Source organism: Lonchura striata, chromosome 3, assembly GCF_050655825.1.
Source record: "Lonchura striata isolate lonStrDom1 chromosome 3, ASM5065582v1, whole genome shotgun sequence".
NCBI lineage: Eukaryota > Metazoa > Chordata > Aves > Passeriformes > Estrildidae > Lonchura > Lonchura striata.
The window spans coordinates 99,574,210-99,592,615 of record NC_140705.1 but is presented as its reverse complement, the minus strand read 5'-3'; the positions used below and the strand labels follow the sequence as shown (position 1 = coordinate 99,592,615).

Sequence of the window (18,406 nt, the reverse complement as noted above, 5' to 3'; positions counted from 1 at the left end):
GTTGAATACACAAGAAAAAACCCCTATTTTGATTATTGGCTCTGAACTTTTATGCAATAGTCCAGAAGCTCACAAAATATCCAGCTTTAGAGACTGAGTTATCTAAAAATCATCTGTGCACGAAAAATTATCTTTCTTGTTGCAATCATATCAACTGTCCAATAAAACATATTAGCACTCTCTTAGCTCAGCTTTTATTTAAGTCATTGTACTACCAGCATAACATTACAGCTATGGCTGTTTATGGCTGGCAATGGAAGCAATACTTTTTCTACAGGTTCATTTTCCACTTAGAAAGAAGTTTAGATCTCAATGATTTCAAAAATGGTTTCTTTGGTGATGGCACAGAAAGATACCCTCACTCACTTTACTCTTTCAAAACAAAAGAAGACCTTGCAAACTATCTAAAAAAATAATTTCTCTTCTTCTTTATGAGCAATTTTGTCCAGAAGTAAATATGACTAAACAAAATACAGCTCCCGTACAATACAGAATTATTTAAAGAGAAGCACATCTAAAATATGTGGACTCTCGTTCAACTTTTTGGGCAAGCAATAACTCTATGTAAGCTTGAAAACAATTATATCTGTACCTTCAATATGTCTACTTTTCATGTTTGATAATGAGGGCAGGTATTCTAATGCAGTACTGGAATATTGAAATTTAGAAGCTGCTCCACTGCAAGTCATGCCTTCAAGCCTACTTAGCTAAAGTGCTTTTGGTATTTCATTTGCAGTACCAGATATTTAATCAAAGACAAAGGGACACTTGTTTACACATCTATCCTCGCTAACTTCTCCTGAGACTGATGAGAATTCAAGCTAATGCTCTCCTTTCTGCCTATTCTACAATCACACAAGGTAGCAACCAGTCAACTTGTACTTGTAAAAAGCAGCAGTAACTCACAGAAAACACAAAGCTTACAGTCTCCATCCACTGGGAAAGTTTGTACTGTTGATTTGTGGCTTTTCCCTACCTACATACATATTTGCTTCAAAGCTTCTGTCAGTTCCACAGTTCACTGATTTTACCAGTGCAAATATATGTCAAGTAAATACTCATGATTTTATTTATTTCACTTGAAAGAGGAATATCCACAGCTTTATTTAGGCAAACATTGAGAAAAATGACAGGCAATTTCATTATTTTCCAAAAATACCAAAATGAAAGTAGGATAGAGTAATACAACTTTATCATTCCTCAAGACAACTGAAACTGATGTACATTTAATCACTATTGGAATATTCTACACTTACCATTAAGTTTTCCAATATAAATTATGTGGTGAAATATTATTACAAAAAAAATTAGCAGACATTCCCAATAACAACCACACTGGAAGAAAAGAGGACATAAAAACTTTGCTTAAAACAAAGTCCCCAACAACAAGTCCTCTATCCTAGACTCAAAGATTTGCTCTTGGCCTTGTAATGTGGTTTTACAGTGTATGATGAATGAAAAAAAAGCATTATAAACATCTTCCTTCTAACACAAAGTCCCTGGAGCTAAGAAAAGATGCACAGATCTTGCCATAATCTGACATTCTGAACACATTACTGTCTTCCTTTTGGGAAGGAATTTTTTCAGTAGTCATCTCCTTTACCAAATTTACTTATTTGAAATATATCCCTTCCCTGTAAGAAAGGAATACTTAAGAATTTCTAAATAACCTGCACTGAATTAGTAAACACCCCTTCTTAAATTTACCTACATACATTGATGCATGGAAAGAAAATCCAAGTTCACTAATAACTAACTGCATCAGAGTCCAGTTTCAGAAGCAGAAGTAATTATTTTATTGGACTAATAGGACTCAACAGCAATAATTTAAAAAATTAATCTTTTCTTGTAATTATAGGGCTCGCATGCTTAAAAGCTCTTTCCCCTCCATCTCAGTTGTATACAGTTACTCTAATAAAAGCTATTACACCTCCTACAAACTATTCCTAAATCTCAGACCACCATTATCTAATACAACCCTGTTCACAAACATGTAAATTTTGTTTTAATCACCTCCACTCTTTTCTCAACAGGACCAAAATTAAGTTTTTGTAAATAAATTCAGACACTAGATATAACCACCACTAAATTACACATAACTGATGAACCCCCCCTCACTCCCCCAACCCTGCTGTCACAAATCAAGAAAGCATCTTCTCCTGGTAGTTCATCTCCAGCATAAAATCAGCAGGATGCAATTTTATGATGCAGACTCTTAAAAAAAGCAATCTGGATGAAAGAAGGTTGTAATCTCTCAATATCATGTAGAAACATTCTCATTGTTTTTATGGCAGATTAAATCCAATGGCTACCGGTATCTTGAGGTCTGCTGGCAATGAGTGTTACAATTCTTTGCTTAAATCTATTTACCTCTTAAATTAACTTGACATCTGTTGATAGATATATTCCTGCACACTGAACTCGCTCAAACCAGTTCTTTTGTCAGGTCCCAGACTGCAGCAGCAGATGCCTTTTCTTACATTTCTTCACAATGGAACACATTTCGTTAAGCTATTTCACAAACATTTGTTCCTGAATTCTTCACACTAATGTCTCGAGATATGTGGGACACGGTATGACAAATTGAATTATTAAATATAAACAACGTATTTAGTATGAGAGTAGATGAAGATAGTATCACACTTGATTAAAATTCAGTAAAAAGAATTCTGAAACCATGCACTATCCATAGCCATTTTCAAGGAAGGCTCCTCTAGTGGAAACAAAATACACAGGTTGAAGTTCTACTGAAAAACTCTTGACAGTTTCCCTGTATTCCAATATTCTTTGCCTTCACTTCCAGCAAAACTTAAACCAAAGCAGGAATGAGAGCTTTTACTCTTTCATTGAAAGAACAAATTAACAGCTGCTATTTTAACAGCCCATGTGATTTTATCTAGAAAGATGTCAAGAGTCATCTGTCAAACACCACGAAGACATAGGCACACTGCTACCAACTCCTACTTCCTATCAGAGGAATCAGTAATCTCCCAATGAAAAATGCAAGTGACCTAATACCTTTCTGAACAGGGTGCTTGTTTTGGTTTATTGAGGCAAGTGTTTTGCTGTGCAATGAAACTTCATTTAAGGTGCAAACATTTTATTGATACAGTGCAGAAATGGTTTAACATCAGTTTAACACCTTGCCTACTCAGTCACAGGAATGAAGTGTTCACTTCTGCTCCATGAAAATGTGGCTCAGACTTTCAGTGAGCAGATTTATAGACTGCCTTTGCTTAACCCTCTGCTGCAGAATTGTTAGAGTACTGAAAGAGATACAAATCTTTTCAGAAAAAGCCAAGAGTGGACTTGGGCTGCAAAACACACTGATTCAGTGGGTATTGAAATAGCTGCATTTAGCATGTGTAAATGAAGGGAAAAGGGTGAGTCTAGAAATACCCAATCATCATGAATGCAAAATAGCTGCAAGTTATGAGATCCTGGTGAAAAATTCAGAGATGAGCAAAACACTAAATCAAACAAAAATGGCAGCCATCAACTATATTTTAACTACTGTAAGTATTGAAATCTGTAAGCCTCCATGCAGCATGAAAACAACCAGAGTAACAGGTGAATAGGGGAATAAATAGATTTCTCCAAGGTGGTATAACATCCCCTTTTTTTACTTTACTCTTCTGGATGACCTTCCCATTACTGGAGATACTAAGCACCTGCTTAATGAAGTGGCAATCAACAGCTGAGTAAAAGGGACTTTTAACTGTCCAGTACAGGCAACAGGTAACCAGTTGAGAGATCTGGCAGACTAGGCTCTAAAATACTCTTTTACCATTTATATACCAGACTTAGAAGAACATAAGGCCAAACAATTCTTCTAGATTCTCTCCACACAATTATTTAAGACCTCTGTCCAGGAGCAGATCTGATTAAATATTTTTGAAATAAGAAAACATTTCAGAGGATAGGTAAATATTTTTTTAGAAAGTACTTTTCCCCTAATCCTATTTATTGAAAATTCACATCCCTTTCTTTTAGCCTACATTAGTTTTAATGTAGTTTAGTTTAGTTAAAGGCAAAACATATTGACCTAATTTTCTTCCTTTTTTCTTTATGAAAAAAAAAATTCAAGGACAAAAGGCAATTAAGCTGCCTTTCTAAGTAAGGGAAAAAATCTTAAGTATCCAGAGCTAGATTTGATGACATAGAAGTCATGCTGTGCCCATCCAAGGGAAAGCAAGCTAGTATGTGACCTTGTGGTAAAGGGCAAGAAGAGAGATTCGCCAACTGTGTTGACATGATCATCTTTGAAGGACTCAAGACAAAAGCTAACATATCAGTTGAGGTACATTTAAGAAGACTAAATCATGTCCTGATGTGCCCATTGGTAGAACTTTTTGTCAGTGTAAAGCAAAACAACATCTACCAGCACAACTCTGGGGGCTCAGGAATCTCCAGGCGCAGCTAGAATAAAGTAGATTTACACTTTACAGAGCAGCCAAGGCTACCTTACCTGTAGCTACTGCCTCTGAGAACAAGATTTTCAAGAGCTTAACAAGGCAGTTCAAGGATACAACAAACTGTTACCTTATCACATGAACCCTGTGATGCCTCATGAACAGCATTTCCCCCACAGCCTTCTCAAACACAACTTCTCTTCCAGTCAGCATCGCCTCAGAAGAGACTCCCACTACCAAACTACCACATGCTTCAGTCTAGTTGTTCTACAAGGGTCAGACAAGGCAGGAAAACTTTCATTTCATCTCCAGATATTTGGTGTTCAGATTTATGCCTAAACATTCGTGGTTATTTCTGGTGACTCATGATTAATCACCAAATACTGAATACCTGCAGAGAGAATCTGGCATGTTTTAAGAAAACAACAAGAGTTTCAGTGCCCCTACAATTTGATAACTTGCTTATTATCCTATTCACCATTACAGAGCTCCAGATACCAATAGGAACTCTGAGAAATTAAATGCTAATATCAAAGAAAGAGCTGCTAAATCACATGACATAACAGTTTTGCTCATTTAGCTTTAATTTTACTTCTAAATCTCAGATTTCATATTTTCACCTCCTATATGCTTTAATCACTGTAAAAAGAACTCGACTCCTCAGTGTCATCTGCTGTCAGACACTGATATTTCTGTTCTTCTGTATTATCAGATTTGAGCTCCAAAACACCCTCTCGGAACAAAAATACCACTGTTTCTACATTTGGCTTAGCAATATCCACACACCCCACAGCAGGACAGTATTGTTCCACCACAGACAAACAAACAGATCTTCAGTTAAGATTTTTTAAATGCAAGAATTCCATTAGATAATTCAAGCAGAGATAACTGGTATTTCAAATATTCTAAGGGGAACTAGAAGAAAATGCATTTTTTGGATCAGAAAGGAAAAAAATCCCAAAAATTAGGTTAGAGTTGTGTATGAGCACAACACAAATGTGGAGGACAAACTATTACCTTTTCTGCAAGATGCTCCCATACATTAAGTGAAAAACTTATGCAGCATTTTAAAAGCCTACAACTGTGTTAAGAAGAAAAAAAAAAATCACAATCTGGGCAGACTCTGCAGCTGCCCCTTTGACTTATCAATTTCAGTAAGCACAATTTCAATCAAGTCTAGATAAAATATACTAATCCTAAATAGACCAAGTTTGTCACCTACCACTTCCTATAAGCTGCTTACTATCCTGAAAAAGGGAGAGAGAGAAGAAATGCTAAATTAAATGCCAAACAGTAGCAGACAGCGCTTGTTTGGCTGATTAACTTGTAGACAAGCATTACAAATAAATCTGAGCATGGTCTGCAGCAAATTAAATTCCAGTGCTTTTAAGAACAAAGAATTCCTTCGGAAAGAGGATTAGCAACTTTACACCCAGGAATGCCAGTTTAATTTAATTGTTCCACAATCCGATATTTAATATGCAAATATCATTTTGATATATAAGAGCAAATTTGAAAAAGTAAGGAAACAATTTCAATGTACAAGACAACTGTCTCTCTTCTGAACTGTAATTATACAAAATAAAGCTGGCCAAGGGTTTTTTATTACTGGGATTGCATTCTATTAATGTGAATCAGAACAAGACTAATTAAAGGTTAAAAACTTTAAATGTTTCTAATTAAGAGTCTAAATAGCTGCACAATTAGAGTACTATAGTTAAAATCCCACCTCAATGACCTTCTTGGCCTCTTTGTATTTTCCTGTTTGCAAGAAGGCGAAGAAGAGATCATAAAGAGCCATCATGTCACCATGTTCTCTGCTTATAAAATCTGAAACTAAAGACAGAATAAAACTCATTAATTTACTCAATATATTAAAGCATTTCAATATTTATGTCAGACATTCCTAACACAAATCTTTTCCAAGCCTCATAAAAGATAAGCTATAGTGGGATAATTTTGAAACAAACAGAATGATTATAACACATGACACAATTTGCTGTAGCTTTGTGGTTGAGCATATTTTATATGTTTTTCTGCACTACATTTTGAACTATATTCAACAAAACAGACTATACTGGCATGCTCTCCTCATAGAAAGTGAGGATATATGGTTTGTGAACTGCACAGCTATTTGAAAAACAGATGTATTGTTTTGTTATTGTGATGTGTTACTATTAATTTGTTTCTTAATAGTAACATACACAGCTAGAACAAGTATTAGCACTAATCTTGGAGAGCTCAATGATGTATTATACAAACAGAGCTGTTCTGTGTTTAAAATTACAATCAATTTTTTAATCTGAAGAATGCAGACATCATATTAGTGCTTTGAAGTTTACATATAAGGACAAACTTTTTTTTCCTTTCAATTGAAAGAAACAATACACAAATCCTGGAAGAAAAACCCCCAGAAAACACTTCATATTAGCAGACAGCATTTGACTACATGCAACTAACCCTTCTGCAGAAGATCAGCATCTCCTTTTTCTACCAGTTTACAGCAGATGTTATGAAGTTGAAGAATTTTACCATACTTCTTGTAGCAGCTGATTAAAGCTTCCAGAGCTGCAGGCATGTCATCCCTTGTGGAATGAAACAAAACAAGAACAAAAACTTTCTGAGCAGGAGCAATCCATGCTGAAACCATTTTAATCTTGAAAATTTCAGAGAAAATTCATTTAGCAGTCTATAATCCAAGTGTTTATTCCCCCCTCAAGTCTTATTGTTTTTGATTCTATGACCACTGTTCACTACAAATTAACCAAAGGTGTGAATGTTCCTTAGCATCAGATGCACTTAATTTTTGAGCAATATTCTTAAGATATGCTATGTCCTATCTTGACAAAACCCAAACTCCATGGAAAATTCACTTAAGTGTTCAACACCTTTATTTTTCTCATTTGTAAGTAATACCATGTACACTCTATTACCTCTATGTCTATGTTTAGGCATTTCCAATTTCTTCAAAATTATTCCACAATATTTTGTTTCAGTAGAGATCACCAGAGTTAAGATAACCACAGCTCACTAGATTGTTTTATACTGATTTACACCTTAACAGAGTGCCTGTAAATAATCTGTTGATGTCCATTCCATCACAATGGAAGGACTATAGCATTATTCTATTCTATATGAAAATCAGAACCCAACAGATATTTTCTACTTTAAAAATACAATTTTTGCAGTTAATTCAACAATATAGTATGGTACCAAATGTGTTGTATGCTGGCCTATCCACATCAGAGACATGATACTACTGTAAATCTGTGTAATGGTAAATAAGTGTACAAGACGGCATTAAATGCATTTTGTCAGAAGCCTTTCAGCAGCAAGTGGAAGTAAAACACAGAATAATTCCTTTCTTGGTACCTCAATCCTTCACTGAATTTTCCCCTATGTATACATGTTAACACCTTCAGAAATATACATAATTAAAATGCAAAACTGGAAAGTCAAAAACAATCACAGTAACAACAAAGATAAAATAACCTTCCATACTGTATAACTAACTGTACTTAATCATCTGCTGTAAACTTTTTTCACAGGATTACAACCCAATATTGAAACAAAACTAAACAAAAGAAAGCAAAACCACCAGAAATAACCAAGGACAACCACAGACACACTGGTAAAACAGTATGTCAAGTCATTATTTGAAGGGTAATGTTTAAGCAAAACAAACCAAGACCACACACACACAAAATGTAAGTAGCCAGGCAGTCAATAAGACTGCATTTTAGATTTCAAGAGCCTTATTTGATATGGATGATCTAAGTTACCAAAAGAAAAAAAAATTAAAATATCACTTAACAACAGCAGCTGCAAGGCTGACTCGAAATAATGATTTAACATTCCAAAGCAACATTCCCAAGGATGATGAAAATGTTATTTTTCATCAACAAAACCTTAACAAATCAAGACATTACTGTTAAAACAAGCCAAATTCAGATGTCCTCTCCTCACACTGCGTTTCTTGTGCAGCACAGATTTTGCTTTTTCAAAGAATAACTAACTAAACTACCATGTGCTACTATCATTATCTATGCTAATATTTAAAAAAAAATAACAGTAAAACACAGAAGAAGAATTAATTTTATTCAGTAATACTGGCATTCTTTAAAAGAACCTAAGATAATGGATTTCTACCTTATCCCCCTTACTGAGCCTTGTTTACAGTGCATCTTCTGGCACCCCATGGAGTCATTTGAATTTTTGTCATTTGGGGTGAAGACTAAATTACAGGTTAATTTCAAAACTGCAAGTAGATGTTGCAGGCTAGATTACTGTCATAAAAGCGAAATACTATGGTAGTTACCATAGTCAGATATAAAGATTTATATAATCAGTATTTTTCTCCTGCTTTAGATGCAAGTTCAGTTAACATCTAGAAAAAAAACAGTTTTATAGAAAACTACTCAATTTCTAAGGAGGCACAACAACATTTATATATTCAAATTAAAGTTTTCAGTGATAAATCTAGCTTTTCAGAATGATGCTCAAACAGCTATAGTATTGTCTTGGTGTTATTCCTAAAGGATTAAAGTGACTGTTTTTAGGTCAAAGCTATCAATAAATGAATGAGTAATTGGAATGTCATTCAAGCAGTAGCATTAACAGTTTCCTAGTCTCTACATGTATACTGCTGAAAGCATTAATACTGTACATGCAGAGGAAAAAAAGTCAGCAAAGACCTGAAACCAAAATAAATTTAAATACTGTACTTGTTACTGGGACCTACTGCTCAAAGGGGCTGATTAAGTTTGTGTTTAAGGAGTACTGTATCTTACACACTGTGTACTGTTATAACTGGTTTTAATCTACTAAAAATCAGATATATTTGCTCAGTTGCATTCAATCAACTAACCAGTCATCCATAGTTTATTGGGAACGGGGTTTATAGAACATACAAATACTAAAACTGGTAAAGACAAATATAAAGCAATAAAACATAGAAAAGTTCTGACTCAGCAAATTGTTGGTACCACTACTGGAAAGAAAAAATTATCAAGCTTATGCTTGTACTTGAGCTTCTATAATTTAACAATCTGCAGTATTTTTTAACTGTCACAAACAGCAGTTAATTCCAAGTAAATACCAGCAGCTACTTTTGTAAGCAGTTTTTACAGTCCTTTTAGAAAATGAAAAAAGGAACTCACTGTAGGCTTCAAATTTCAAGCAGACATAACATTTTAATGTGTTTCTTGAAACAATTATAATAAAAAACTGCACAAAAGAGAATTTCTACATTTTTAAGAAAATGCTATTTAGACATAATGATTTTAAACTAACAAACAGCTGTACATGTGAAAGTATTTGGGAGTCTGTCTGTAAGAAGTTATTCATGTCAAACACCCTTTTATCCTCCCAAAGGATACTTACTACTCTAAAACATTAAAAGCCTTGTCTAAAATTACTATTTAATTAATATGGTTCAAGTCAAAAAGGAAAAAAAAAAGCCCATGTATTCATAGCAATGTTGGAAAAATTGTATTTCCAGCATCAGTTTGGAATAGTGTTTAAAGCACGAACATAGACCATCCATGCTTCATTTTGAGTTGGCCAGATACTACAGTTTTAAGTCACTCACAAATATTATCTGTTCAAGACTAAGACCTGTTCCACTTAAAGATTAGGTGTATTTTTCTGGCACTTCGAAACTTGCTCTTTTAAAAAAAGAACATATACTCTTATTTTTGAATTACAAAAGAAGCCTCAGCCACAAGTACATTTTGTTTGGCCTTTATGCAGCCCCAGAAGTGTCCTGTTTTGGCATTATTTTCCAGCCAAAGTGAAGTTCAGGTTAAGATACCAAGTTTTTTTATTCTTTTCTGTTTAGAATGGCTATGAAGTCCAAGGTATTATGGGTCCAATCTTCCAAAATATTTGTGTGGGCAATTTTAATCACACAAAGCTATCTGAAGAGCCAAAATGACTCAGTTAGTGGTAGGTTTATAGGACACACTGTACCAGGATTAGCTATACCATTCCCCCCTATTTCAGCTCCCCCCCCACTTTCAACAAGCCACTCCCCTCTTGCTTAAAGAATATAGCACTAAATCTAACCCTTTTACTTGTAATAAACAACTTTCCCAACCAGAGAGTCTGCCTGATAAAAATAAGACTCCAAATATTGATTTTAATTGGAATGAAGTGCTGTAACATTATGCATAAAGCTTTAGTGAAGTGGCAATTTACCTAAGGGGTTTACTGATTGAAAAGCTCTCAAACCTGAAATCACTAGAGAGGTAAAAAGAAAAAAGGGACTCTCTGGGGTGGGGGTGGAGGGTAGCCTGGTAAAACAAATCCCTCTCTACAAATCTGAAGCAGATGTTAGTGTAGAGGGAAGTCAATTCAGCAAGGTACAATCAGCTTTACAAAAATTATTCTGTAAAAAGAGAACAGGCTCTTGAAAGAGCTAAATGTGTTTCTGTTCATTTACTGTACTAAGGAATCTTCAAGGAGACTGGTGTTGCAATTACAACTAATCCTCCCCAAAAAATTAACTGTGTTGAAGGCTTTGTAATTTCCCTAGGTACAATTTAGCTGTCACTTACTTTAAAATTTACTCAAACATGCGTTCCGAACAGCACTAACTTCACATGTCAAGTGCTTTCCAGCCAATTGAGTCTAAACTGGAAGTCGGTGTTAAACAACTGAATGATTAGACAAGATAGCTCATTTCCCTGCTCTTTTGTTCAGAATAAAATGCCACATTTACATTATCAGACTCAACAGGATTTTCTGACAGAGGGAGAAAAAACCCTAGTGAACACTGTCCATAGCAAGCACATGAAGCCTGTCATTTACCAATCATCCTTCAAAAAGCAATAGCCATGAATGTAACTTAATTACGACCCAATGATCCTTGACGAAAAATCATCTTATCACTGTCCTGTCCCCATAGGGCAAATGAGACACTTTTGTCCTTTGGCATCGATGATGCTAAATTCCTAATTGCAATAATGGAGTAAGAGAGCCAAACATCTCTAATTTCATTGCAACACCTAAGGAGTTAAAATAAAATATTTGAAATAATGCTGCTAAAACTTGGGAAAAAACCTCTCCCCACTAGAGACATGTGTCCCCCACTAAAAACACCATTTAATTTACCAAGATTCCTATTTTTAAAAAGTGCATAGATAAGTCAAATAACTTGTAAGTGCTGCAGAATTATCTCAAAAAGAATCACAGTTGATTTTAACTGTGAAAACAACAGAAGGAAAATCGTCAAGCCACTGTATTCATGCTCTGTCTCCTACATAAGAAACTAATCAAAATGGGTTTATATGAGATTAATGACAAATGAGCACAAAATGCTCTACTGGGCAATGCTGTATTAAAATACACTAACCATTTTTAAAGAAAAACAATCCAACTATAGTCCTTTTATCATTTAAAATACAGGTATTAACAGCTTGTGTTCCCCGACTACAAAACTACAAAATAATTTACTCATATGGGCTGTAACTTAATGCTTTCATAGTTTACCTGCAAATTTTCTTCCCTCTGCTTAAGAGCACTTCTTATATCTCAGGAATTAGTAAATTTCAACCCTGAAGAATTTTGTTTCTTTTCTCAAAGGTGAGTTTGTAGAGAACTTAAGGCAAAACTACAATCCTTACAAATCTTTATAATTTGTACATTATGTAGGTATCACAAGTTTTTCTAATTATCAGCAGGTGGAAGAACCACTTCAAAAGTAAGACATATTTTAAGACAAAGTACAAGTTCTTTATATCCTTGCAGATTTTTGTCACACAGTCCAAGGAAGGTTATCACATTATATGTTAGACCACGATGATATGGACTGTCTCAATTTTTAATGTGATTTTTCCGTCTTGAGAAACTGTTCAAGGTCATAAATAAAAATCAGAAATTTCAATGCAGGGGGTAGTTCCCTTACTCAGTATCAGAAAAACTGTAAGGTAAGTATGGGTTCTTTTTCTGGTTACTTCAGTTAAATATTTCCCGGAATATTAAAGGCAAAAATGTCCATTCTACTAGAATGCTGGCTTTTGTAAAGTTATGCTGTCCACCATCAACATTTTTTTCATTTCCATGTTAAAACTTTTAACTTGCACTAGGACTTAGTAAGAACTTAAGAATATTCAGGACTGGAAAAAATGTGTGGATGAAAACATTTTATACCTGTAATTGTTGAAATCTTCAAAAGACTCCTTTACAAGCAATTAAAAAGTGTGAAATAAATTAAGAACACAAAACACTAGTATAACCACTACTGTGGAGCATTTTTAAATACCCCAGAGCTTATTTCAGAGGCATACTGATGACCTGCAGCTAAATGACAACATTTCAGCATGATACTTGAGCTGCAGGATGGCAAACAATAAGCCCTACTACTGAAAGAAATGACTAACACTTCAGTCACTCATAACTTTCAAAATACTCTTGGCATATATAAGAAAAACAAACCAACCCCAAACCACAGCACCTCCCCCTTGCCAAAAAACAAACACCCCACTGAAAATGCTGTTATTCCTCCTAAGCAAATTATGTAGGAAAAAACCTTCCAAATTCTGCCTACCATCAGAGAAGATCAAGTCTCCACCCATAAGATGGGAAAAATCCATAAGAAACTGGCTTCCTTTGTGTTTTGTTTATATACATGAAATATATTTGCACCTCTGGAGTTGAGAACCAATGACTTCAAGCCATTCAATTCCACAGTCCGGAACTACTTTCTCCTTCATCAATCTAGTCTCAATCTAGTTCCTTTATTAATAATAAAGCTCCAACTTAATTTTTCCCAAAAACTTATACTCCAAAAAAAGAGAGGAATCAAAATAAACTAACACTTATTACTGTCCCGTTTTCATCTGCACATGATCACACCTTTATCTACATCATCATACACTACACCTCAAATGAAAAGAGCTGAAGTAGCACCAGGTACAACTCGCATGTCAATGTGCATAAAGCAATTATGCAAAATGCAGCTGCTCTTATGCACACTGCAAAGCATATCAGATATTTTTCCGACACATTAGTTACATATGATTGCAGTTAAATTACTTTCATAAATATCTGCCTGGCTTGTGATGCAACCAAGGCAGAGTCACTGACTACGAAGATGTACACTATATTCTTAACTGTTGACCACTTTGCTAAAACACTGTTTTTAAAAAAGAATATGCACACATCTACTAAGAGTTAGCTCTTGCTCAAGAATTTTCAGTACAGAAATGTTATACAGACCTTGCATACCCAGAATACTTACAAGAACTAAAAGCCCCTACATGGCTGACTTATATGATACTAGGAAAAATTCATTTATTTCATAGGTATTATATTTATGCCAATAACATTTTGTTTACATGAGCCAAATCTCAAGAAATTGATTCATAAACTCTAGCTACAAGTGTTGAAAATACAGGAACTAGATAAGTGACATACAAATGAATAATAAAAGGACTGTGCACATGGTAAAGGAAAAGTGACTCTTGCCTCAATTTTAAAAGGAAATTATTATAAAATTCATATACATGTTAATTCAAATATCCTACACCTCATAATGAAAACTCATGCAAAGGAATAAAACACATGGAATTAAAGATATTTCCCACCATAATGCCTGTACAAAATTCTCTAATAATTTACATTTTCTCTAATAAATGCTACTACAAGTATATACAGGCAAAACCCTTCAAACATAACAGACCAGACAGTATTTTCTTTGAATTTTCAATTCAGCCACATAGCAGCCTACTGGCAATGATATAAAATTATTTGAATTACATGAATTAAAAATACTTTAGTATTCAACAACCACCCTGCAACTCACCTGAGATATACTGGAAGGCACAGCAAAATAATGCTGTTTTGATGTGGAAACATGTTCCACTTAACCACAAGAGCTGAGACTGCACCTATCATGTTCTGAATAGCTATCTTGTCAAACAGACTTTAGAACAAACTAATTCATAAGCATATTCCAACATATAGCCACTTCATCTCTGATGTGCCCATAAAACACAGCTGCTGCTCCCAGAGATCATGACATGATGTCTAGCTGATGAAAAGAGACTTAGCTAAATGAAGAAAACATATTAGTTCATTACTGCTCTAAGATCACTTCAGTAATTGCACGTGCGTGAGCACTTCCAGACATATACGCGCAGCTGTGAATTGCATACACAGGTCATAGAACACATATAAAAATCATAACTTGGTTCATCTGAAGCCCAGGCATAGCTTACTTTTCAAGGTGAACTGTAATCAGAGGGGCATGAAGGGCAGCAGTTTGCACCAACCCCAGGTTTGCAATGGCGTCATGTAATCGATTCACTGTTTCAACTTCACCTCGCATGGCAGCGGCATTAAGAATGCGGAGAAAAGATGCAACTGCTCTGCCCGAGATAGGAACATCCTTCTCTTTCATCTCCGTTAGAATGTTAATAGCATCTACAATGAAACAACACAAAAGACCCTTAGGTAATTTCATGTAGGGAAAACAAACTGCTATTAAAACAGCATTTCAAACCCAGCAGGAATGTAAATTCTGGTGTATAATGCCGATTTCAAGTTAATTACTACTTGCATTTCTAAACGAGACTACAATTATAAATCCACAATAGCATGGTTTTATCATTTTCCTGCAACTTTGACTACAAATTATAGATAGGAACTGTGTGCCCACTCTGCACCACATAACCCTGTACAGCCTGCCCTATAGCTGCAAGATTCTACTAAATGGATGCTTTTATCGTTCAATGCTAACATCTGCTAAATCACTCCATTGTTTCTTCAGCAGATGGCTTGTCACGAGGCCAGATAATAAAGATATGTTTACACTGTATATACAGCCAGACTAATGGTCTGATACCGATAGGGCCTGTTTGCTGTGTCGATACTAATTAGCCAAGGAGAGCCAATGAAAGCTTTCTAACAGACTGCATGTTAAAACATTAGGTTCATTAAGCTTCATTAGTAAGGCGGAAACAAACATTTTTGTATATGGAATAAGTGCATTTTTATAATGTTCTTAATTACTGCATAGACAGAATGTTTTGACCACTTTACGTTTGGCTACATTTCTGAATTATTTTATTTTCTGAGGAACATTTATGGTCTTAAAAGCAAGCTCATATTTTCAAACTGCTTAATGTAGAGGTGGACATGATCTGATTTATTATGATTTGGGCAACATCAGCTTTGTTTATTATTTTTGTAACAGTAAGCTTCATAAAAGGCCAAGACAAATTTCAAAGGAAGATCTTACATGAAAAAAACTGTATTTGCTTTTTTTTTTATTTTACAGTGTTTTAAATAAAACCATTACATTTTGTGTCTAGGCTTAGACCATGTTTTATAGTGTTAGTGTAGTTGTTACTCTACAAAATCATAGAACTCAATATTCAGAATTACCTTTTAAAGCCAATGATAGTCTAGAGTTCTTTTTAAAGATCAACCAAATCATGTAAACCACAGAATTATATTAGACTAAATTACAAAAATGAAAGAGCTAACAGCTTAATGCAAATATCTAGAAATATAAAATACGCAGTTTGTAGAACACACATTAAAAAGCCAAAATTTCCAGGAAGTTTACAGATTAAACATAAAATTAAGAGCAAACACAAAAAAGAATAGTAACAGAAAAATATATACTTTATGAAAAGTTAAAAATTTTTTTTGCAGTACTTGGCTCTTATGAGAGGGTTATGTTTATAGGTTTTATGTTCAGCCTTCAGACCTTCTTAAGCAAAAACAAAGCCATTAGTCTAGGCACATACGCAATTTGTGCCATAAGTCATGATCTTCAAACTCAATCCAAACAGCAATGCTAATAAAAACTAGCTGCAGAAATGCAAAAAGCACTGAGCTGTGCAAATGTAAATGACAAGCTTGCCAATCCATTAAAACTAATGGCCTGCACTGTCCAAGCATCTCTGGTTGAATTCACATGCAAATTTGTATGCAAAATGTTCAAGCACTTTTCAGGACATGATATACCATTAATATCAAGTCACATTTTTATTCTCAAGGCAAGATACCTTTATTATATAGCAGAAACACACAATGAAAGCAAATGGATTACCTTCCAGTCTACCATGCTTTTCTAAGACTTCTACCAGTGCTACGTACTTTCCACTGTCAAGAGCAACAGGTGAATTCTTAGGGAAGCTGGAAATTAAAGCATCAAGAATTTTATCAACAGAGGCTCACATTTTATAGCTTCTGCTTAAAGATTTATTTTTCAAAGTATATAACACAGCAACAGCACTAAGAGCTAAAAATTATAGTAAGTCTTAAAGGAAAAATATGATAGAATGGAAAAGATGCATCATTAGAACATGATTTAAAAATACAATCCACACACCTTTCCACCCTCAAAAGCCAAAGGTTATGTTTCTGAGAAAGAGTCATATGGTTTAATTAATTATGTGGTAGTTATTGCATAAAATAGGGTATTTTTCAGAAGCCAGGGAAGAAAACAGTGCAGATGACTGGAACAGGGCTATATTCTTTTTGATCGAGAGATTGAAACTATTTGCCTAAGTTACAAGCCCCTATTTTGAAGTTTCTGCTCTGCGTTGTTTCTTTCCTCTGAAGTACTAAAAGTTAGTTCCTTCACCACTGTTTCTTTGTATAAAAATCCAAAGAGGCACTTTGCAATGAGGCTACGCTTGAGGCAGATCAGTAAAAATGTGTTACCGCAGTTAAAATCCAGCAGAAGACTGAATTTCACTTCCTGCAAGCTCACACTGGGGACTGTGCGAGAGCAGAACTACAGCCAAAGCCAATACACAACCCCTATTTGTAGAGTGGCAAAATTCTTTATATTAACAGTTCAATCATTTCACAAAATTTCTAACACCAGCACAGTATAATGAGCACCTGCCTGCCAACCTACTGCAAAACCTAAGCAAGTACTTTGTGGGTGTATGTGAGAAATACCCTGAAAGTCACATATAACTTGTTTTTTATTCACTACAGCACCAGATCAAAAGGAGTCTTTTGAGGGAAAAAAAGAAAGGGGCAAATAGAAGGACCATCTGTAAGAATTTGCTCCGGGCTAAGTCATGCATGGCATGTTTTAGCTGGGAGCTAACTTTTACTGCCAAAATACAAAGAACTGAATATAAAAATTTAAAATAGAATACTTATTGACAGTCTTAAAGTAACACTACTCAAACACTGCTATTCTAAAAACACTATAGGTGTCCTGCACTCTAAACACATTCTAGGTGCTTTGTAACACACAGTACAGGTACCCATCTTTAACTGAAAATTAAGCCAAAATTAAATTTAGACACTATGCATATTTAAAATAAAAATAAAACACACTTCATGTAGCAATCTGCCTTTTTCAAAATAAAAATAAAATAAAATTACTGACCACACAAAGTAGCTGCTTCTAATGTTCAATTACACAAAGCAAATTTTTTGTTTCCAAAAACCACACCCATGACTGTTTTAAATGCACATACATTGTTGGGGAAAACTAATTAAAAATGGATGAGGGGGTTAATACCCAACCTACTTAATTCAACAAGGTCTGTGTATCAGCATAAATCTCTGTGACATGTTTCAGTGCCGGTGTACTTACACTTTTTCTTTCAGGTTCATTGCCTCTTCTACATTATCATGTCGACAGCACAAATTTATTAAGGCTGCATAGCCACCGACAACCATGTCCGGTTCGTATTTGGTTTTCACTTCAAGGGCTTTTTGCATATTCTAAAAAAGGAACAAAGCAAAGATGTGAACAAGAGAAAAAGTCAATCTGACATTATGAATCTTATACATTCAGTGTGCAGTTACATGACTGCTTTAGTGCTTTTAGTAGTGTACGACCATATATATGAACACACAGTGTTGTAATGCTTTAGGAAATTTTAAGAATGAAAGCTGTTTCGCAAACATTTTTGTAGAACAGCTTTTACATTAATTTGAGAATAGACTTCTAAATAAGTTTTCTTGCTTTGTATTTATATTTCCTGCACTTTTTAATGTAACATTTCTTTTTT

The 18,406-nt window shown here is 34.7% G+C and overlaps 1 protein-coding gene across 2 annotated transcripts in view; it reads right to left on the bottom strand.

The window, feature by feature from the left end:
- LRPPRC (leucine rich pentatricopeptide repeat containing) overlaps positions 1 to 18,406 on the bottom strand; it is an 85,441-nt gene that overhangs the window by 30,453 nt on the left and 36,582 nt on the right. For both annotated transcript variants that reach the window (XM_021526451.3, XM_021526450.3), the window contains exons 21-25: positions 17,986 to 18,116; positions 16,474 to 16,559; positions 14,633 to 14,837; positions 6,873 to 6,997; positions 6,142 to 6,248 (exon numbers count right to left, since the gene is read on the bottom strand). In XM_021526451.3, coding sequence (XP_021382126.2) covers positions 6,142 to 6,248; positions 6,873 to 6,997; positions 14,633 to 14,837; positions 16,474 to 16,559; positions 17,986 to 18,116 — 654 coding nt within the window. The remainder of the gene's footprint in view (positions 1 to 6,141; positions 6,249 to 6,872; positions 6,998 to 14,632; positions 14,838 to 16,473; positions 16,560 to 17,985; positions 18,117 to 18,406) is intronic.